At 38.0% G+C, this 23388-nt stretch overlaps 1 protein-coding gene across 3 annotated transcripts in view; it reads right to left on the bottom strand.

Annotated features, from left to right (window-relative positions):
- The window catches only part of Lrba (LPS responsive beige-like anchor protein), a 468170-nt gene that overhangs the window by 60853 nt on the left and 383929 nt on the right, over nt 1-23388 (bottom strand). For all 3 annotated transcript variants that reach the window (XM_050158812.1, XM_050158811.1, XM_050158813.1), the window contains exon 48: nt 3430-3597. In XM_050158812.1, coding sequence (XP_050014769.1) covers nt 3430-3597 — 168 coding nt within the window. The remainder of the gene's footprint in view (nt 1-3429; nt 3598-23388) is intronic.

The following is a 23388-nucleotide window of genomic DNA, read 5'->3' as shown; positions in this document are numbered from 1 at the left end:
CCTGGAGAGGTTTTATATAAATTAATTGTGTATACTTATAATGTTCAGTAACAAAAAGATATTATTATTATTATTTCAAGAATATTATGCAACTACCAAGTTTTAGGGAATCACAAGCCATGTTTACTTAATGAACATAAAATCTAATATACAGGTCTAACATATGTGTATAATATAAAAATAACTATGAGAGATAAATGAAGATAAAAAGCTATACAGTTAAGGAATTTTTGGTAAATACTTGGATTCTAATCTTTTTAAAATTGTCTTTAGAAAATAATGGTCATGAAAACTAAGCATTGAAATTTTATTTGGTATGGTGGATTCATAAAAATTTAAACATGAAACTACCATAAAGCCTAGGATCTACACTAAAGAAACAAAAGCAGTGACTGGGTGGGTACTTGCACACCACAGCTCCTAGTTCCCACAATGCAGGAACAACCTAAAACACCTATGAACGCGTGCTGGATAAACAATATACAGTGTGCGTACACACTGGGAAAGTATTCAGCCCAAAGAGGGAAGCGAATTCTTATATAAGCTACAAGATGGATGAAAATTAAAGATGCCATGCTAAATAAAATAAGCCAGACACCAAGAGGCACATATATTATGGTTCTTGCTCATATAATACCCAGAGCAATCAAATCCATATAAAGAGAATGCAGCATCATGCTCGTCAGGGTTCAAGAAGAGGACGGTTATTGTTTGTTTAATGCAAACATAGTTTCAGTTTGGGATATAAAACTTTTCTGCACATGGACAGAGGGAATAGTGTGCACAGTAATATGTTTTTTTTTTCTGCACTGGGGGTTGAGCCCAGAGCCTTGCACATGATAATCACACGCTCTGCCTCTGAGCTATATTCCCCGTTCTATGTGAGTGTTCTTCATATTACTGAAGTGCAACACTTAAAAATGGCAACAATGGTAAGTTGTACATACAATTATTTTACCACAATAAAACCCTTCATTTGAAGTTAAAATGTGTTTATTTTGTTAAGGTGAAAGTACGTACTTTAGCTCACAACTGTATTCAATGATCTATCTAATATTTTAATGGCATAGGCCCAGATTAAAATATCCAATCTAACACTTCAAATGTGTCATTCTCTAATCTTAAATCCTGACATCGGTCAGAAAACATTGTGGAATATTTCTTTACACTGTGAAAATATGTCACTGTAATTGGTTTAATAAAGAAGCTGATGGGCCAATAGCCGAACAGGATAAAGCTAGGCAGCAGAGCCAAATCGAGAGTGATGGGAAGAAGAAGGGCAGAGTCTGGGGAGTTGCAAGCAGATGCAGAGAAGAGCAGGATGGACAAGCTGTACTGAGAGAAGTTACCAGGCCAAATGGGAAAGTGTAGATAGGAAATGCGCTAGCTAGTAACAAACCTGACCTATGGCCAAGCATTTATAAGTAATATTAAATCTCTGTGTTGGTTATTTGGGAACTGGAGTTGGGAAAAGAAAGGCTGCCTACAAAACATGGCCACTACCAAAGATACACAGGGCATTCCTAAATGCTGTTGTCAACATGGCATAGCTAGTCACATGTTCCTATGTAAACATTCAGTGCCTCAGACACACTAGCCATACAAGAGGACATGATATTGTAATGAGACAAGTATTTACATTATTATGAGGAATTATATTAACACCCCTCTAGAACTGTAAATATATATATATATGTAGTATATATGTATGTATATATGTGTATGTGTGCGTGTGTGTAGTAAGCTTCTTTGGAAATTATTGGTGTGTGGGGGAGGAGGTGTCAACACAACATGAAAATAGCCAATCACACTGTGTAAGATAAAGAGGAAATGGTCAGTTGGCTAGCTATGACAGACACAGGTTAAGAGCCTGTGACATAATTAAAGCATAAGGTTTAATGACATGGAAAGCAGAACTAGTGACATCATCTCAGACACAGATAGATGATTTTAAAAATAAGTATCTCACTTTACATGTTTAGAGTAATTCCGTGAATTTCAAAATTCAAACTGTAGAGGATACACACAGCAATGTAAATAACATGGTAGGTTAAGTAAAACCCAAAGATCTAAAAGTCAATTCTAGAGTATAAATTCAGATATGAGCTTATTTAGGGAAATTGATTTTTACAAGGGAATATGAAAAAGGAAAACAGGCTGAATGTTGAAGAATCTCTGGCACGTAACAGTCAAGTAACACATGACAAGCACTGCTAAAAAAGAGTTTTTTTGTGTGTGTGTGCATGCACATGTGAGTGAGCACATGAATGTTTCGTGGAAGTTAGAGGAAAACTTGTGAGGAAAACTTGTGAGAGTTGGTTCTGTTATCTACCATATGGGTTCCAGGCTTAGAGTCAAGCAGCCCTGCCCTCTGAACATACTGGCTATTGCTAGTCTAGTCTAGAATTAAATTATGCATTGTTCAATAGTATTACTTGCAAGCTGCTTTGACTTCAGTGTCATATAGAGTCCAGTGAAGCTCTGAATCATAAAGTAAACAGTTACTCCAAGTAAGGTGCGCTGGAGTAAAATTCACACACAGCAGAGTAGCTCAGAGGCAGAGCATGTGCCCCAGACTCTGGGAGAGTGAAAGCAGTAAGAGTTAACTGACCTAGTTCCCTGTCTCCATAGGTACTAAAATATGAAAAACAGAAACTCAACAATATGTAAAATTTAGGGCAAAAAACCCCTATTATTCAGTGCTTTTGTATATTTAGATACTAACATTTACCTAGCATATAAGCCCAGTGATAATATGTTCATTTATTTCAATAACTAGGCAACATAAGTAGGCAATAGAATTACAGAGGAGTGACCAAGTCATAGCGATGAAAACAGGACACCTTACACATGTAAGCTAATACATGTAGGGAGTGTATAACTAGATTTGAAACAATAAAAAAAACCAAACTTTTCTTCAGAAATTTGGGTGAACACTGCATTTGGCAAAATCCTGCTTTAGTGTTTTTTTTTCCCAGAAAATACTTGACAAAGATAAAGCAAGCCTCATTACCGTTTATCACTGAATAATGACAGTAAAATCTCACACTTCAATCCCACTATTAACTTCTACATGGATGTACACACACTCATGAACTATACTGAAACATGCTTTATTGCATTTTGACGTATGCTCACAATTGTAGAGTGAAAAAATGACTGTTGTCCTAATATTTCAAAGTATGTGAGTACCTTCCAAAACCATAAAAATTAAAAATCAGACCGAGGCTCCCTTATCAAGTTCAAACATTTTATATTAAGTCATACTAACTGGAAAAAGAGCTCCAGACTCACGTCCCCGCTGGTGATCAGCTGACACCTTGTCTTGCCTTGGTTTCTCCATTAGTTACTTAGAAGGTAGTGAAATGAGATCAATATTATGAAACTGGCAGACTTGTGATAATACGTTTCCTTCTGAGTAGGACTTACCTCTCTCAACACAGGGTCTGTTATTGAATTCAGGCTGACTGCTCCTTCATAGGTTAGGTAATAGAACACGTTGAGGGCTCGTACCGCCTCTGGCCCTTGTTGTTTATAGCCAAAAATAAGATCAATCCATTGGTGAAGCTGGCAGGAAACAAATTCACTCTCCAGGGCCTGAAAAACAGAATAGACCATATCACTATGCTGGATCCTATTTTTAAAACAGAGATATTTAGAACAACAGTAAAGTGTAACACTAAACTTACTTCAACAACAATTACATCAACAACAAAAAAGGCAAAACAAAAAAAGAAAACCCAGGTTTGGTGGCATGCACTTAGAATCCTGCTTGGGAAGTTGAGGCAAGGACAGTTTTAGCCCAGTCTGAGTAACATAATGAGACCTCGTCTTAAAAATAAACAAACAAAAAGACCAAAGCAATGCAAAGGAGATGGCTCAGTCAGTGGAGTGGTTACCTGAGCAAAATCACTAGTGATACACACCTGTAATACCAGAGATGGGGGCAGAGACGGGAGCATTTCAAGAGTGTGCTTGGCAAGCCAGCCTAACTAGACTGAATATGAAATCTCCAGATTCAGTGAGAGATCCTGTCTTGTCTTAAAAGCTAAGGTGGGGGGTGATTAAGGAAGACATGCGATATTGCTCTCTGGCCTACACCACACACACACACACACACACACACACACACTTCACAGATGGAAAGGAAGTAGAAAGGGCAGGGGAAGGGAAAAGGAGTGAGAAGGACAGGATAGAGCAAACACTGTGACTTAGACACAGTTCAATGCAGACTGCGTGCTTTGTCCTTCTGAGGCCTGGTATTCAACAACAACAGCAAAACCCCTGGCATCCTGCTTTCTATCTGTTCTGCTGTATATATGTGAGGAACTTCCTGGCCCTCATCATGCTGAGCTGGAGAAATCACTTCGGCATTCTCCCACTTCATTGCTTGCACTGTAAGGACTGGGGCTGGGCTTATCTTGGTCGTACTTGTAAATCAGGCTTGACAGGCACTCAATTCATGCTTCAAAGAAAGGAGGTCATAGAGTAAAGGAGAACTTCGGGAAACAAATGTAAAAATATTAAACATTTTCTATTAACTTGGGATATTAACATTTTTCTCAAATTAAAACATGTCATCTCCTGAAACTGCTACCAAATTATTTAGTATTTTGATTGTGTTTATAATAGCAAATTAGATTTTTGTGGGGACTTATAACTGCTGGATTTTTATTCTATGTATCAGTACTAAACCAAACACTTTATGTTATTAACTGTGCTCAATAAATAATTAATGAACATGATCAAATATTCACTTGAAATGCTGGGCACAAGATTCACTTCCTATTCATCATCATATTCCCATTTTCTATTACTTTGTGCCACATACAGTTGATATCTATAAATGTTTGCTGAACTGAGGAAACCTAGAAATACCAAGGCCAGAGACTTTTTAGGATGCTATTTCTATTTATATTGTGTAAGACTATTCAAAAATTATTCCAGCATCAAAGTTCAATACTTAGTGGTTTAGGTTTTCCAACAAATAATACTATTCAAAGTTAATAAAGCTGTCAACATTAACTATGAAGTATAACTGAAAATATTCCAAATTCTATCTGGCAAAAATTCTCAATGAAATTAGTTTTAGCATTTAAACTGTATGATTGTGATGTACTTGTGTTATTAGTATAAGATAGCTGTAAGTTTCAAGGTGCAGTTGGCTACACCTGCTTTCTCTTTAGTGCTGGAGGCTGAACCCAGGGTCCTGTGCATGCTCCATCACTGACCTCTAATCCTTAGCCCCAAATGGACTAACTAAAGCAAACACCAATGAAGTATAAACCACCTTTGCACACGTGATAGACACATAGTTCATAACTGCACGTGTCTTATTAAAACTGCGCGTGTGAATAAGGAAGGTGTCTATAGCTAAATACAATGTTTTCTTAAAAACCATTTAACCTGGGTTTGCAATACTAACAAATATAAAATATTATTCTCTAAATAAATCTCTATGAACCAACTAGGCAAGTCTCACATTCTAATGCATGCAAGAAATGAAACGAGCCTAAAGATATCTCCTGTGAAAGATACTGATATAGACACTTTTATCCAATCCATCGTATTTGCTACTTCCACAGAGACACGGTAATGAACAACTTCGCACTACACTTGACGTAATAAGAGAGTTTCTGATAATCAAACAAATCCCTACTTTAATTACATAAATTTAAAATGAGTCTAAAAATTTAAATTAGCAGTGTAAGTTGCATTAACTTTGGCCCTGGGAGGGATAGGAGGGCGCATGCTTAAAGTGGCACATAAAAACAGCAATTGTCTTAATTTGTGTGCAGTGCACTCCACACAAAAGCCCTAAATATGTTCAAATTAGAGCGAGCTGCTTGATTGTCACTGCAGTCTCATGTCACATTAATGCATGACAAACATTAAACCATACACTTAAATGGCAATTTATATCATTTAAATGTTTACTGCCAGACTAGCTCATCACTCATTTAAATGTGACTTTCTGACAGCTAATTTCAGTTAATTTTCTCCAATTCACTTAATTAGAACTTTCAATCAAGAAGGACTTCCATGTATCTTCAAGAGTGCATCCTTTTTGGTTGTTCAAAACTGTAAGGTAATGAGCTGATGAGAAGCCCTGCTGCAGGATTAAAGTGGAGGATGTGCGAGTCTGTAAGCCAGCACCACTACACAAAGCAGGCTCCCAGCACGTATTGTGGGGAAGAACATACTTATTTATGTAAATAATACTCTCGCCAGTAGTTTAAATAAAAAACGTTTAGTTCATATAGACCCACTATTGAAACAATAAAAAACCTGCATCCAAGCTAATTAAAAATTAATGATTTCAAAATTGTTTAATAAGATAAAACAGCCAGGAGTCTCTTGAGTGTCCATGGCATTGTGATTTGAGACTATAAAATTCTACAAGGCTCAGAATATGAAGAAGTGCAAATGAATTTTCTCAATATTAAAGCTCTACAAATAGTGCAATTTTGTTTTATGTGTCATCAGACAAAGAGCTGCGAGTTTCCTAATGGTTGATTACTTCTTTATGCACATTTGAAATGGTGAAGTTGGTTTGATTTAAATGCTTTAGGCTTTATATCTTGATACTGCTTCAGAATTTTAAACAAAAAACACTGAAGAAACAATACTGTGTGCCCCATCATGCTGCGGACACAAGGCAGAGTCATCACCTGTGAAGGTTCAGCCTGCCTTCACACTGCCGCAGGTCAGTCCTGAAGGGGTCAACCAGCAATTCGCAGAATTACTGGCAAAATTTATTCAAGCAGGTGATAAACACATTAGCGAATAAGCACATACTTTAAAAAAAAACCCTAAAAATTGTATTAGTTTTTTTTTTTTTTTTTAAGTACCACAGGAAAACTTTAAAATGGAATCCAGAAGAACGGTGACAGATCTGAGCGGCTTCTAAGAAGTTTGGAATCATCCCGTACAAGTCAGCTCAAGGTTTTAACCTCCTTTTGGCAGCATTGAAGGACAGTTGCCTCACCTAGAGTGTGCACAGATAAACAAGTGCACAGAATACACACTTGAGGGAAGAAGAGAGGATCAGCAGAAGGTCAATAAAGACAAAGAAAAGAATTCAAAGAGGAATAGTTTGGATATGTATCTTATAACTTTGAGATTCAAAAGCCTAAAGGACAAACTCCCTATTAAAATTCTTCAAAATCTTTCGTATACCGTTTTAAAAACTACATTATATAAAATTTATGTGGACCCACATTTTCAGAGAGTGTATTTGTGTATGACGTGCACGCACGCATGCGCATTCACCACACACACACACACACACACACACACACACACACACACACACGCGCGCGCACACACCATGTACACCATGTCAGTGGAATGCTAAGCATTTGGAATTTGTCAAAGCCTTAAGACAGTCTTCATTACGGCTGGAGTTAAAGAAGGTTTTCAGCTAGGGGAGAGTAACATTTCTTTTCATGCTGCTTTCAACCCAACAAATCAATTGTAAGCCCTCCCCTAGCAGGCTGAATACATCATTTATATCCAATGTGTGCTCTGAATAACATTTGTAAAAAAAGAAAATTCAAGAAAATATCCAACAAGCTATAGTAATATTCAACTCATCTTGAATATTTGTATAAGATTATGCAAAGACTACAACATGAAACTTTGCACAAACTGTCACTCAATCCAGGGGGACTCATATTAGTCTTGACAAACTGTCTGGGGGTTGGTATCTGTTTTCTTAATGGGATCTATTAGGCAGAGACAAAAAAAATTGCAAGATGCTAAAAAGTACAGAATGTAGATGCCAAATATAAACACTTATTAGGAACTTTCACTTGCTTGGCTCTTTTACAAAATCTCAGTAAATTAAAATTTTAATATATCATAAAATGACAATAAATTGTTCATGATTGTGTCAGAAATAATTCTAGTAAATATGAATGTGTCCAACAATAAATCTTACAGAAAAAACATAATCCGTTTCCCTGAAACCAACTCATTAAGGAAATGAATTATTTATTGATATAAAATGTTAAATAAAATTATTCTACTTTAGTAGAGTGAGGTCAAATAATTTGCTAACATATAGAAAGTTTACTTTTTCCAAGATATTAAGCTATTTGAAAATAATAATAATGATATTTAGCACTAATTCTATTAATTAATAAAGGCTTTAGAAATACTATAGCACTCTCCTATAAAATTCAAGTTTTATTAACATGAAAATAAGGTAAAATAAAAGAAAGTCAATTTTAATTAACAAAAGAAATCCTAGACACTTGTTAATGACAAAGGAGCTGTGGCTGACAGTTACCTCTGGTTTCCATGCTTGTAAATCCCTAATCTGTGTTAATATCAATATGATCAATATGATATTCCTACTCAGTGCTATCATAGATGTAACTTTATGAACATCAAATAAAATGATCAAATATCATCTACAAATAGAAATGAATATACTAGTAAGCTCGATTCCCAGAACCAGGATGTCAACAACTAACATAATAAAGAGAAAACAGAAAAGGGCCAAGTCCCATGAGCCCAGGCTTGCATTTCTACACACCTACGCCACTACTTCCAGCCCCAGTGTCTAAGAGGCCTGATTCAGAACCACAATACAAAATATCACACTTACAAGTTTCAAATAAAAAGATAAAATTCACTAATTGTACTAACTTGTTATATACTTCATTATAAGATGCATGTGACACATTTTAATGAAATAATAAATAATTTCTTAAAGTTTTACTTAAACTTATAGTTAAGAGGTCCAATGTAAGTGAGTCTCTCTAGTGATATGTTTCAAAGAAGGTGATGCATCAAATTGTAAGCTTGGATTTCTAAATTTTTTCATTTGAAGTAGATGTAAAAAGCCTCTGCCTCTAGACACACACACACACACACACACACACACACACACACACACACACACAAGGAACAGGCCTGTTATGTTTGCATGTGCTGGATTTCAAACACTAGGGGTAATGTTTCCTTAACATTGATATACGACCTTTGTAATTTACATTGAAGAAAGCTGGTTTTTTCAGCCTAATTAGAACTGTTTCAAATTTTCCTGCTAAATATATGATATAAAGTCCTTTCAACTTTTTTATTCTAAAGTTTCTTTCCATGTCAGCTTTGTTCCAATCAAAATATGCTTTGAATTAAATGATTTTGATTGAATATGTGGATCACATTTCACGTCTAAGATTTAAAGTCCAAAAAGGAAAAGTTTAGCCTGTTCAAACAAAGCAGAGGCAGCCACTCTGCGGAAGGCTGTTCACTTTAGGAAGACTGACAAATTGTTTGTGTGCACCATCAGGTCCAGGTCCTGCAATAGCTGCCAGATTTCCTGTCGCTCTAATAAGATGGATATGTTAACTCCTGAGGTGCTGGCTGGGAAACTGGTGAATTTTAGGAATTTACACCTTCGAAACAGATCTAATGACAGTAAAAGAAAAAATGTGTAACTATATTATATTAATGCTTTCAAACAATAAAAGTCATAGAAAAAATGAACTATTTCTCATATTGGACAGATAAAAATTCAAAATGCAAGTATGTTTTCCAAATGTGATTTGCTAAAAATGACAAACACCTGTCAATCCTTATTTTTAAAATGCATTAATTTCACCTTTTAAAAGTTATTTTTAACAATTTTTATAGGTGAAACAGAATTAAAACTAATATTTAGCCAACTAAAATCAACTAATATTAGGTTAATTTCTCAACAATTGATTATAAGCATATCAAACTGCTTTGGAATCTGGATGTTTTCCCTACTATATAAATATGCAAAAATGTTAAGCAATTATAATACTATTTACACAGAAAAGTCTAACTTTGGGAGCTTGAAAATATGTGTGAAAATGTGACATTTAAAACTAATGCATCGCGAAAGCAAAAGGGGAAAAGGAGGACCAAAGATTAAAAGGAAAAAAGCTGTAAGATACTAAGAATAAAAATTATACTTGACAGTTTAAAAAAAGGATTTTAGTTACCACGCTCAAATTCTGCAGGTGGCGCAGACTGAGAAATCACTGGTGGAGCTGCACACTCACACTGCCCTTGAACTGCTGAGATTTGAGCAGTTGTGAGGAGATTTGAGTTCACTTCCACATTTTTGTCATTACTAAGGAGAAGTGTGAGATAGTATCATACCTTGATAAAACCATCAAGCACCCATGCATCTTTTGTCGGGAGAACATTCTGCTACCATTGTTATTGTGCAGTTTTAAATGGACTACTCAACCAGCTGTTATATATTTTGCACACTGAAGGCCATGTTTCCTTTGAAATTCGTAGTTTTAATCTCAACTGAAGTCTGTATTGCTGTGTGCCGAGATCAAAAGGATTAGGCAAACTTGTACAATTACCTCCTTTTCAGAGAGATGATTTTTTCTGAATGTTTAAAATACTTCTGTATGCTGACATTTTATCCAACTATTTTCTTTAGAACTATAGAACATTAAAACATTTAATTAACATTTCAATCTTAGGTCGTTGCTACTCTAACATCTAGGAATTCAGAACAGACAGATGCGTTACAGCAGCTGTAGTGTGACACATACAGTAATGTAGAGATTTTTCGTATTCATATCTAGTTAGGTAACAATGGGTGAGAAGCAACTGTTCCAGCCTATTCGTTCTATTATTATATTCTGTGTACTGTTGCTTAGACAACAACTCAGAGAACAGTTCACACAACAATATATATGTGGCTAGAGAAATTTAACAGGAGGTTAACAGGTAAAACCATGTTGTGACATGTCAGAATTGTCTGAGATGAGCCCTGTAGTTGGTACTAAGCTTTCTAGCAGGCAACATAGAGAGAAACTTGAACAATTACAAGAGTCAAAATGATCATAATTTAAAAACAAACCAGATGGCCTGAAAATACATTATTTCTACTTCTGAGATAAGAAATTCCTCCCTTGGCAATTATGATGGAATCCAGGTATGTGACTCACAGAGGAGCTTACTTAACCCTCAAGTAGATTTAAAGTACAGACAAAGGGAAAGGCTGCATACTCTTCAGGCAGTCCTAAATAAACTTGATTTCTCCTAGGGAGGCTTTGAATGGTAGATTCTAGAGGACATTTCATGACAAGTACTTGGAACATAGCCATTTCGTCAGTTAAGTGCAGAACTACATATCTGAAAACCAGGTAAACTGAGTTATAGGACTTTTATCATTTCTAAAAGATTTAAGGGGCACAAAGAGAAAGATGTGAGCCTATATGGAAGGCAGGTCCACTTTCACTTGCCTGGGACAGTGGCCTACATTTAGATGATAGGTCTAAGATTTCCTCAGACTGTAATTTTAGCTAACCTTTCCCACACAGATATACAAAAGCTTCCAAATGCCAAGCACAATGTGCTATTCCTTGTAGACATTGAAATATTTAAAGTATGCACTAAGGGCTGGTGAGATGGCTCAATGGGTAAAATGCTACTTAGGTATAGAAAATTGAGTATTTTTCCCCTTTAACCACACCACAATTTAAGACTGTATCTGGAAGTTTTCTTTTATAGTAAGTTACAAAAAGAAGGAAAACAAAATTAAAAAAAACTCTCTACATTTGCTTATCTGAAGAGATACGACAAATATTAGCAGTCTCTTGCCTTTGAAGATGGCTTGACTAGAATCCCTACTTGCCAGATGCAGTTTGATCCAATAGGGATGCCAGACAGAAACAAGGCGCTGTCTGCATGGCACCAATGAGTCCCTTGGCTGTCATAAACTTATACTGGCAAATGAAAATCCTGACAAGAGGAATAGAACAGTTTTCAATTTTTGCTCCAAGAAGAGCACACACACACACACACATTCTTTAACTTTCATTTTTTTTAAATATATTGTTAAGTTTGGTCAGAACTTCTGTATGATTGAGAGACTTTCATTCTGTAACTCTTGCATGCTGTGCTGGGCTCTGAGATGAGGTGTTCTCTGGAAGGAAAGGGGAAGGTGTGCGAGCTCCAAGCGAAGGAGGGGCAGTCCAGAGGAGAGGTACTGAGAGCCTTCTTCAGGACAGCAGCATGGTGGACTAAGCAATGGCTCAGTGAGTAAGAGCGCTTACTCTTCTTGCAGAGGACCTGGGCTCGGCACATTTGTAACTCCAATTCCAAGGGCTCTGATACCATCGTTTGATCTCTGCAGACTCTTTCACACACAAGGTGAACATACATACATTCAGGATCACACACATGCACATTAGGAAAAACAGCAACACAGGAGGTGAGGTTAAAGCTTGGTGGCAGTGTGATTGACTTGTAAGCTGGATACCCTGGGTTCAGTCCCCAGCATCTGGAAAAAATGAAATTAAAAGCCAGAGCGTCTCAAACAAACAGGGAAGAAGAAAGGACAGGGTTCAGAGAGACGTAAAGTGGAAGTTAGTATTTACAACTGAATGTCAATGAGAAGGAAGATCGTGTTTTGAGACGCCCAGCTTTCAGGTTTGCACACCAACTATACTGTAGCAAAAGAAATCCCTCTAGTAGACTAGTTGAATTTAGTATTAATATTTTAGACTTTTTTCAGTGCTAAGGTAAATACTGGCACTTTACTATCAAGCTATATTCACAGTTCTGTATTTTCTTTTACAGATTTAAAATTAATCCTACGACTTTATTTTATATGTAAGGTTGAAAATTAAGGAAGTTTACATACTATTTCAATATTAAAATAAAACTATGTCCATACTCAATAAAGGGATTTCCAAGTCCTGCCTTATTATTATCATCATCATTATTATCACAGTGAGAGTCTTACTGTGAAGTCCAGGTTGATCTCAAATTCACAATTCTCTCTCCTGTGCCTCCAAGACACACAACCACAGCCACGCCACACCACACTAGTTTCTTAGCCAGTAAGAATCAGGGTAACAAAACTTTATAGCAGTGTCGTCAAACAGATGTATGGAAACCAAATACATAATATTCATTCTTCTAGTAGGCACAGGTGAATCAATTTTAATAATGCTTAATTAAAACCAATATAAAAGTATCATTTTATATTAAACCTAAGAATCTGTGATGTGTTTTATACTTATTATGTATATAATATACATTAATATAAACAACCCACATTCCAAGTTATCTGTAGCCACAAGGTAAATCTTATAAAGCACCAAGTCCCTAGAAGCCTAGATGATTTTCAGTGTGGTTTTGAGGTCACTGCAGTTCTCAGCACCATAAAGAACGGCTAGACCGTGAGGCATGACAGCAGACATCCAGCATCTTCAGGAGTGGAGCAGACACAATGCTCTGTCGCACGTGTTCTTTCACACTTTACAGATCTCAGGAGCAATGTGGCAACATGTGAAAAATGGCACTCTGTTCTTCCTCTTTAAATAGAGACAAAAAACGAAATCTACCAAGCCCCGGTCATTCTGCCAACCATCCTTAAAAGTCCCTGGTTAGGACTTTTCCATATTGGCTGTCTACAGTTAGACACTCACAGACCATAAACTCAGCACTGAGGATACAATCCTGGCTGAAAGTTAGCCGTGTAAATCTGTGTTTTCATCGATTAACTTCTGTCTACTACTAGATAGTTCGTAGAACCTACAACACAATTCTTTAAAGTACAGTAAGTTGTGGATACAATTCTCTCTGAATTATCAACAGAATGCTATGTAATAAGCATTTTTAATTATAGTATACAATCATGAATACAAAGGTGTGAAATCAACAATGTAAATGTCTTGAAAGAATCAAATAAATGTTATTTTCGATATCTGCTTCCTTCTCTTTGACTTAGCTAAATTCTTGCTTTCTGTTTTCAGTACAACAAAGGTGATGCTTTTGCTATTGTAAGATTATTGTGTGGGTCTGGGGGCGCATTTTCCCTCAGCTCCTTTCTGTTACTAACTCTCTTTCTGCTATCCTCGCTATGGACCCTAAAATCTATTCAATTCTTCTGGCCGTTTAGCCATGGAGTATTTCTCTTCTGCCACGTTTTTGGTGTTGCCTCTCTTCATGATTCAGTCCCAGACTTCTACTTTTGTCTAACCAGCTAAGAAGGGACAGAATCCAGCCACCACCAGTGGGGATCATTCTAGAGCTTCAAATCCAAACTGTGGACTGCTTCATGGTGTGTGTGTGTGTGTGTGTGTGTGTGTGTGTGTGTGTGTGTATTCATGTAATTCAGCCTAACACAGTAGCAGGGATGGTAGTTTCTCCTTTGACGTGTGCACCCTCTCTCGTCAGCTCATGGTAGGTTCTCTGTTCGCCCAGTCAAGTAGGGAACGTGGCAGTCATCCTCACCCTTCCCTCTCGCCCTCAGAGCCTTACTCGGCCCCAACAAGCCTCCTCCAATCTTCAGAACTCCTCCCTCCCTCCTTCCCTTTGTGACTATCTTTGGATCCATGCTTCACTATTTCTTGGCTCAATGATTCTAAACATCTCCAAACCACACCCTTTCTCTGTAATTTTCCCCACTCATTCTCTTCTACTCATTATGCCTGAAATCTGATCCAGGCACCACTTTCCTTAAAGTTTTCACTGGCTCTCCGACCTCTAAAGCAGTGGATTTCCAACTTTATGTAGATCAGCTAAGGATCATATTAAAACCCACATTCCCAGGCTTCCACTCAGAGTTTCTGATATGGCACATCAGGATGGAGGTCAAGAATTTGCCTTTGTGACAAGTTCCCAGATTATATAAATGCTGCTGGTCCAGAAACCACCTTTGAGTACCACTTGTTTAAAGAAGTAAAATGTTCACAGTCTTCAAATCCTCCATGTAATTCACAGTACTGCATTCTACCATCAGAATTAACTTTAGCTCATGTTGCATGACTTTGCCCATTCTGCATCTTGTAATTTAACTGCCCATTTCCATGTTCTTGTTCCATTCCTAGAAAACCCCTAGACAGTCTTGTGAGTTGTGTGGGGGAGGAGTAAATAGGTGTGTGTGTGTGTGTGTGTGTGTGTGTGTGTGCGTGTGTGCGTATGTAGGATGCACTAAGGACATGATAAGCATATATGCTATCACTGAGCTTTACCCAGCCCTCCAAACTCACCCTTTTTGAGACAGGGTCTCATGATGGAGCTTTGGCTGTCCTGGAATTCACTATGTAGACAGACCAGGCTGGTCTCCAACTCACAGAGACCTGCCTGTCTCTGCCTCCTCAGTGTTGGAATTAAAGGTTGAGCAACCATGCCTGGCTATACTCACCCTTAAAGATGAAGACCAAATGTAGGCGTGTCCTCTATAGTCTTTCCTAACCTTACTAAGAAACAGAACATTTCCTCTTTGGGTCTTATTATAGACAGACAGACAGACACACACTTTCATGGTAGCCCTGCTTCTCATTTATAGCATACAATATAAATACCACACTTATTACTTGTTACATATGTATTATCACAAATTATATATGTATTTTAGCTTATTTATTGTCTATCTGCCTCACGAAACAACAATTCCCTTCAAAGCAGATATTATATACTATTATTCTCATTTTTCTATTACTTGCATGTAATAGGTATTTAAAAAGTACTGGAAATACAGGGCAGGGAACCCTGACTGCTCTTCAGACTGGAGAGGGAGGGGAAGAGGAGTGGGGGGAGGGGGAGAAGAGTGGGAGGAGGGGGAGGGAAATGGGAGGCGGGGAGGAGGCGGAAATTTTTTTTCAATAAAAAAATTATATTACAAAAAATAAAACATGGAAGCTTAAAAAAAAGTACTGGAAATGAATGACTGTGTCACTTAACCTAGTTCCCTAATTAATTACTGCTCTGTCTGTCTCCTCCTTAAAATAGCAGCCCCAAAGGGCAGGTGTCATTGTCTTGCAATTTTGTGATCATAGATCTAATTATCCAGAAGGGTCTCAACACTTGCCTACTGAACTTAAGCATTCTTCTGGTACAGCTCAATAACTGTATGGAGGGGCTATGATCTTGAAACATCGTATAAGCAGTTAAAAAACGAGGACAGAACTCTATCCAGCTGATATGTTCAAGCCTGGCAGAGTTTTAGTATGTGAATGTCTGTCCTTACTGGCCAGAGCAACCACGATTCTGTAGTTTGTTAACCACATAATTAGACTGAGGTAGGATGGTTCCATGGAGAAGAGGGAGAGTGAAGTCAATACTGAAGTGTCATTAAAGGTTTCACTTTCTCTTCATGAACCCCAGAAGACGGATGCAAATAGCACCATGACACCTGACAAAGGTTCTAGAAATGTGTATCTGCTGTGGAAGGGAACTGCGTGTGGAGCGTGAGTCGAGGTGGATGCACTGATCAACCGAAGATCAGCAGAAGAGCACAACAGAGTGGGGGCTTAGGACGCGCCCTGCTTCATGTGGAATGTTTTAGACTGATTATTTTATTTAATCATTACAATAATCCTAAGAGATAAGCCCTACATTTTTAAAAGCTGTTTTACAAATGAAGCTAAGAATGCTTCAGTAAAATGCCTGATGTCACACAGCCAGTAAATGTCAGAGCTGAAACCTGAACCCCATCCGACTGAGTCCTAAAGTAAGGCCATTAACTACTCCACATTCTTCTGAATAATTTTCATTTTGATGCAGAATAATACATTTAAAACTAAAAGTGGAGTGAGGTAAGCCAGACCCAAAAAGAGGAACATGGGATGTACTCACTCATATTTGGTTTCTAGCCATAAATAAAGGACATTGAGCCTATAATTCGGGTTCTTAGAGAAGCTAAATAAGAAGGAGAACCCAAAGAAAATCATATAGGCATCCTCCTGAATATTAACCATCATCAGGCGATGAAAGGAGACAGAGACAGAGACCCACATTGGAGCACCGGACTGAAATCTCAAGGTCCAAATCAGGAGCAGAAGGAGAGAGAGCACAAGAAAGGAACTCAGGACCGCAAGGGGTGCACCCATACACTGAGACAATGGGAATGTTCTATCGGGAACTCATCAAGGCCAGCGGGTCTGGGTCTGAAAAAGCCTGGGTTAAAACCGGTCTCGCTGAACATAGTGGACAATGAGGACTACTGAGACCGCAAGAACAATGGCAATGGGTTTTTGATCCTACTGTACCTATTGGTTTTGTGGGAGCCTAGGCAGTTTGGATGCTCACCTTACTAGACCTGGATGGAGGTGGGTGGTCCTTGGACTTCCCACAGGGCAGGGAACCCTGATTGCTCTTTGGGCTGACAAGGGAGGGGGACTTGACTGGGGGAGGGGGAGTAAAGGGGAGGTGGCGGTGGGGAAGAGACAGAAATCTTTAATAAAAAAAAACTAAAAGTGATTTGATACCAAGAAATTACAATTTAATTATTTTATACATGATTTAGAAATGCTAAGCAATGAGTATTGCTGAATATATAATAAGTAAAATGTACTACATCAATACGAAGCCTCTATTTACAGTTTTGTTGTTCTCTCATACAGGCTTTTGCACTGACACTAACTTTTAAACTAACACTTTCATCTTATATTACAGTTTACATTTCTGTCTTCCTTGCTAGAATGTGGATTCCACAAGGCATGATTATATGTATCTGCTTCTCTGGGACTGAGCATATTGTAGACGTTTGGTAAATATTTATTGAATGGAGTAAGAATTTATACGCTAGCCTTTTTCATTATCTTTACTGTATATTAATCAGCAGTCTTCAGATCAAGGCAGACAATAGCCATGATGTCTGTCTGTCGGCTGGTAACCCTAAAGGCTCTTGGTAAACCAGCGATTCAGTAAACAAAACAGCTGCTGGGGAGAAGAGAACTAAGAAAAGAGTCCAGCCTGCTTATCAGTGAATATCTACAGACACTAGTAACTTACAAAACTGAGATTCATATTTAAAGTTTTACATTTTGTCTAGACACAAATCACTTCAAATCAAACTGTTGTGTGGAAAGAATAGAAAAAACAAACAAACAAACAGACAAACCTGTCTCTTCCAATTTTGGTAAAATTCACTTACCCACCAGACATACGTAGTTCTTAATTTTCAGACAATGTTTTAAATATTTTCATATAACTACACCAAACAGACTGTTCAATAGAGTTATGTTTTTCCTTCATTTTAAAAAGTGATGTAACACATTTTGTTTTCTGATTCTAGTATCTCTTAAACGTGATCTGATAATTGCTTTTAGATTGAACCTGACAATAGCTTTTAAATTAAAAATGAGCAATTCTGTTTTGAGTCTTACAGCTTTTCTCACAACCCCAGGTCCCCTGGGAAAATATACACAGTGCTTCAAATCAGGGCTGGAATCACTGCTGGGTTAGGAGAACTGGAGCAGGAACTTAAATGTGGTTATTCTGTAAAGTACCATCTTTTTCCTGTTGTTCAAAACTTTAACTCTCCTTGGTGGGTTCTCTACAGGCAGTGTGACCACACTCAAAAGATACTGCTATAATGTCACGATCCAGCATGGGTCTGAGTAGCGATAACAGCATTTACATTTTTCCTAAACCTGTAGGTGAAAAGACAGGCAGCATGTTAAGAGTTAATTGAAACATTCCTGCTTGAGAAGGCCAGTGGAGTGGGGGTGGGGGAGTAGAGGGAGGGGGAGCAAGGCCAGGAGATGCAGAGTTAATCAGGGGGCAAATCCAAAGCCAGGCATGGATAGGCCTCACTAATGAGCCTCAAGTACCCTGCAGTGGTTTTCAAACTTAACTGGCTTCAAAAGATGCCACCCCATGACAGAATGCAGCTAGCCATAAGAGGAGGGTGATTAGAATAAATGACTGGAGTAATTAACTCTGATGTGAAACCACCTGATTGGAAACGAGAAGCCAAGAGCTATTTAGCTGATGGTCCTGCAGGAGAAAAGGAAGCTTTCCCTTTCTCTTGTGTGGTGTTCAGTCAGAACTCCACTCTTTCAAGTAGGTATTTGGTAGCACTAATGAAAAGCAGCTTTCATTCAAGGGCCTCTCAAGGGCCTTCCCATTCATTTTGAAAGGGGAAGAAAATAAAAGCTTCAAAGTAGAACTAATTTACTTTACTCCCTTACCTCTTCGTGAATTTTGCATTTGAGAAGTACTCGTTCTTATTCGAACTAACACTCTGCCTTCAAATGATGTCATAAAACTAACTTTATAAAACTGATGGGACAGTTACTGAACTAAAATAAAACCTTTTTTTCCTTTAAAATGTTTTACATAGAAAACTCAAAACTGATAGTAATTAGTTGTTGATTGGCTACAATACTTTCCAAGTGCTACTGGAATAATTCTTCCCATGGCAAAGAGAGGATAAGGAGAAGGTGAAGCATGACTGAGGTAATGTTCATGTTCAGTACAAAGAAATAAGGCAGAAGCAAGGAGAGAAAGGACACTATTTTTTACAGAAAGTTAGTTTTCTTACAGTACAAACTGACCCAAAGAATTTACCACTCTTTCTTATTGGCTTTATTTTACTGGGAGATGGGTGTGTGTGTGTGTGTGTGTGTGAGAGAGAGAGAGAGAGAGAGAGAGAGAGAGAGAGACAGAGAGAGAGAGAGAGAGAGAGAGAGAGAGAGAGAGACAGAGAGAGAGACAGAGACAGAGACAGGGAGAGAGAGAGAGAGGAATTACAAAGACTTGGGGCATTACTACCTGCTGTTTTACAAGTAATCATCAATTCATCAGGCCAATGTTGTTCTGTACCTGCTGAGTTAATGTCCTTCCAGGAACCCCTCCCCCAAACAGGTTCACCAGCCATCCTGCAACCACAGTGTAGTAGCACAATAACCTTGCAAATGTTTATGCCTACACTCGGATTTATTTGACAGCTTTACACCTTTGGGCATGATATAATTAAATGTTTTGACAGCTAAACAAAAACTGTATAAATTTAAAAGCTATTAGGAGCTCAGCATCTAGAATCAAAATGAAGTAATTTGCTTATACCTAAGGCATTCCAATAAAAAGCAGGAGAAGGGTATCTGTCTATCCCAGTGTTTTAGCTAATTCGTTCATTCTGTGAAAGATATTCCCTTCATAAATGATGGTGAGTTTAATACTAACAAAGGCAACACAAACATATTTAACATGATCAATAAAACCTCCTTTATTATTTTCTGTAATTTCAGAAATATCAATAATAAAAACTCAACAACTAAGAAATAATGCATTAGTTTAAAAGGCCACTGTGCACTAGTTTAAAAAGTTCATTAACACGCGGATCCTTCAAACTGAGCTACTCAGGACTTGGGAGGTTGACCCTCATTTTCCCAAGGGGCTAAGCTATAGGTTTCAGTGTTCTTGCTGCTGTGGCAAATGGAGAATGACTACCGCTCCTACCCACTGCTATTCAGCAGAGTTTTAGGCAATGTTCTCATCAGCAGCATTATTTAAACACATGGAGTACAAAGCTCAGATATTCTTTAAAAGTGAAAAAATTTATATAGTAAAACCAATTTGTCCATTAAACTCTTATTTTGTTTAAAGGTAAAAGGGGTGGCTTGAATTTACCACATGGTATCATAGCATCATTTCTGTAAGTACAGACAGGACAGGCTTACAGTTATGCAGAGAGTCACATTTCAGAAAGAACCTGTTAGAGTCACTGCTGGAGCATTTGAACTCTCAATATAAAATAATACTCAAAATTCACTTTTAATCATACAACAATCTTGGACAACACTTTATCTTCAATAGAGGTAACAATGATTAGTTGTTTATTTAAGAAACAAATCACTGAAATGTTTGGGAAGCAGTCTACTTTTCTTCTCCATGTTTATGTTCACTTAATCACCTTCCTGGAAAGACAGCTCTAGAGGAGGAAAATACTGAGAACTAAATCCTGTTTAACTTACACATGGCTGATGTCAAGCAATTTAGGAAAAACATATTCTAAAAAGAGCTTCTTATGTACACTTGCAGAAACATTACTGCATTATCTAAGTGCCTTCTTCCTCCTGCTTGCGTTAACAGAGTGGATGTCTCTGTATACCATATTCGGTTTCTCTGGCACACAGCCTGAGAAAAGAATAAACTTTCTTAAATGTTCAAATATCTGGTGGTATGTGGGCTGTAGAAAGGCAGGCCTGGGGACTCAGAAGCTAAAAGCTGAAATCCAGCTCTGTATTTATTATTTTAAATAATTAAACCTTAAGTCAGATCATTTAAACACTAGTTCTCACACTCAGTATCTTTAGGTTGATGGTGTATGTTTGAAGACTTACTGAATAACAGACCCAAAGGTAGGTACTGAAATAAGAGACTGATGTCACCAGAGGACCACATATGAAGGGTATCCTTTTTATTGTCAAATAATAAAATTTAAATCTTCACTTCTCAACTGGTAGTAGGATTTTAAAAGTGCCATCAAATATGCTAGATAAAAATGTATATATCTGGGGATGGAGAGGTGGTTCCCGTAGTAAAGGATCTAAGTTCAATCCCCAGCACCCATACTGGGCAGCTCACAAACACCTGCCAACTCCAGTTCCGGCGGGCTCAGATGCGCATCTACAATCATGTGCACATATTACACACAAACCCACACACATACTCGTAATTAAAAACAAATCTTTAAAAAAACCTGTATATCTTTCAGACTTTGTGATTACTAAGATAGCCAGTAGTAACTATCCCGATACACTTTAGCTGAGAGCATAGGAAAGGAACAACACGCACGCACCTTCTCCTAGGTAAAGGTATTGGGCACAAAGCCAGGTAATCCCAGCTAAGGAAAATGTAGAGGACTTTCGTGCACTTAGCCGAATTATCTGCTTCTTTAATGATGGATATTATTGTTATTATTATTATTGTTATTATTATTATTCCCTGAGCTATGAAAAAGCCTGCCAAAGAAAGATAACATCATTTTCATTATATTATATTTGTCAAAGAAACGTGACTTAAAACTTAAGTACAACATTCTACTTCCTCTGTATGTTTATAAACTATAATTGTTGCAGGAATATTTCTGGAATAAGCACCCCCAAAACCACGAGAGTGGAAGAGAGACGATGTCACTGGTGGACCAAAGCCAGGACATCTCTTGAAAGGCTTCAATACTGGGTTCAGTTTTTATTCTCATTTATATTCTAAAACCACATTGTGAGGCAGGCAAAGCAAATGAAGTTTTACTGGGTATTCATGGCCGTCACCAGGTTGCTAAGGACAACAACTAATTGTTTCAGCTAGTTCGCTAAGTCCTTCTGTTCCAGGTAGCAACTGAAGTCATGCTTGGCAAGACAGAAAGTACAAACAATGTATGAAGTAAATCAATAAACCAGTATGTAATAATTATCTTTTCTACCCTATTCCTCTTCATAACAACATATTTGAAATTAGAAATGTTGCAGTCATGTGCTAATTTTAAGCTAAGGCCTTCCTTGGGGAGTCAACAAAGCATGGCATATCTAGTTGAGGCAGGATCAAGCTCCTCTCCCCTGTATCATATCTGAAGGAGGTATCCCACCATAGGGAATAGGTCGCCAAAAGCCAGCTCATACACCAGGGACAGAGCCTGGTCCCACTGCTAAGGGTCCCAGAAACAGATCAAACTACACAACTGTCACACACACATGCAGAGGGTCTAGGTCAGTCCCATGCAGGCTCCCTAGCTGTCTAGAGTTGTGAGTGCCATGAGCTCTGGTCAGCTGTCTTGTGGGTTTCCCCATCATAATCTTGGTCCAGTTTGTTTATATAGCCCTTACTTCCTCTCTTCAATTGGACTCCAGGAGCTTGGCCCAGTGCTTGGCTGTATATCTCTGCATCTGCTTCCATCAGTTACTGGCTGAAGGCTCTCTGATGACAATTAGGGTAGTCACCAATCTGATTACAGGAGAAGGCCAGTTCAGGCACCCTCTCCACTTATTGCTAGGAGTCTTAGTTCAGCTCATCCTTGTGGTTTCCTGGGCGATTCCTTGGCACCTGGTTTCTCCCTAAGCCCATAATGGCCTCCTTTATCAAGATATCTCTTTGATTGCTCTCCCTTTCCAGCCCTCCCCCAACTCCGCCATGATCTCTCAAGTTCCCATCCTCCTCCTCTCCCAGGAGATTGAGACTGATTTTGAAATACAGAATACTCTTGATTCAATTAAATGAGTAACTAGATCTTCTGGCACACACGGAAGTGAGTCATTTTGTTTACTTCCTAAGAGACATAACAAAAAGGGCAGAATTTAGATCTGGAGATGGAAATAAGAATTGTCTGAAATGGCTGGATGTTAAAACAGCAGTGAAGCGTGCAGATTTTGTCATCTTTGTCACAGAATTCCCAACAGTAACAAACAAGAGAAGATTTACTTTGCTCATGGTTTTAGGAGTTTCTATCATTATGGCAGAATAAGCCACATCATGGTGGACAGAGTGAGCCCAGGTCAGACAGAGCCTCCGTGGACATACACACTCCCAAACAGGCTCCGCCCCCCACAGTTAAACTGCTCACCCTCCTACAGTTTATTTCGATTTTGAATCCAATTAGGCATGTCAGACTTTTAAACACTGAAGTGGTACTGTCCTCTAGGTTCACAC

This window comes from Alexandromys fortis, unplaced genomic scaffold (genome assembly GCF_014885135.2).
Source record: "Alexandromys fortis isolate MF-2015 unplaced genomic scaffold, M_Fortis_MF-2015_v1.1 scaffold_102, whole genome shotgun sequence".
Lineage (NCBI taxonomy): Eukaryota > Metazoa > Chordata > Mammalia > Rodentia > Cricetidae > Alexandromys > Alexandromys fortis.
Note: the sequence above shows the minus strand (reverse complement) of the source record. Positions and strands in the feature narration are given on the sequence as shown.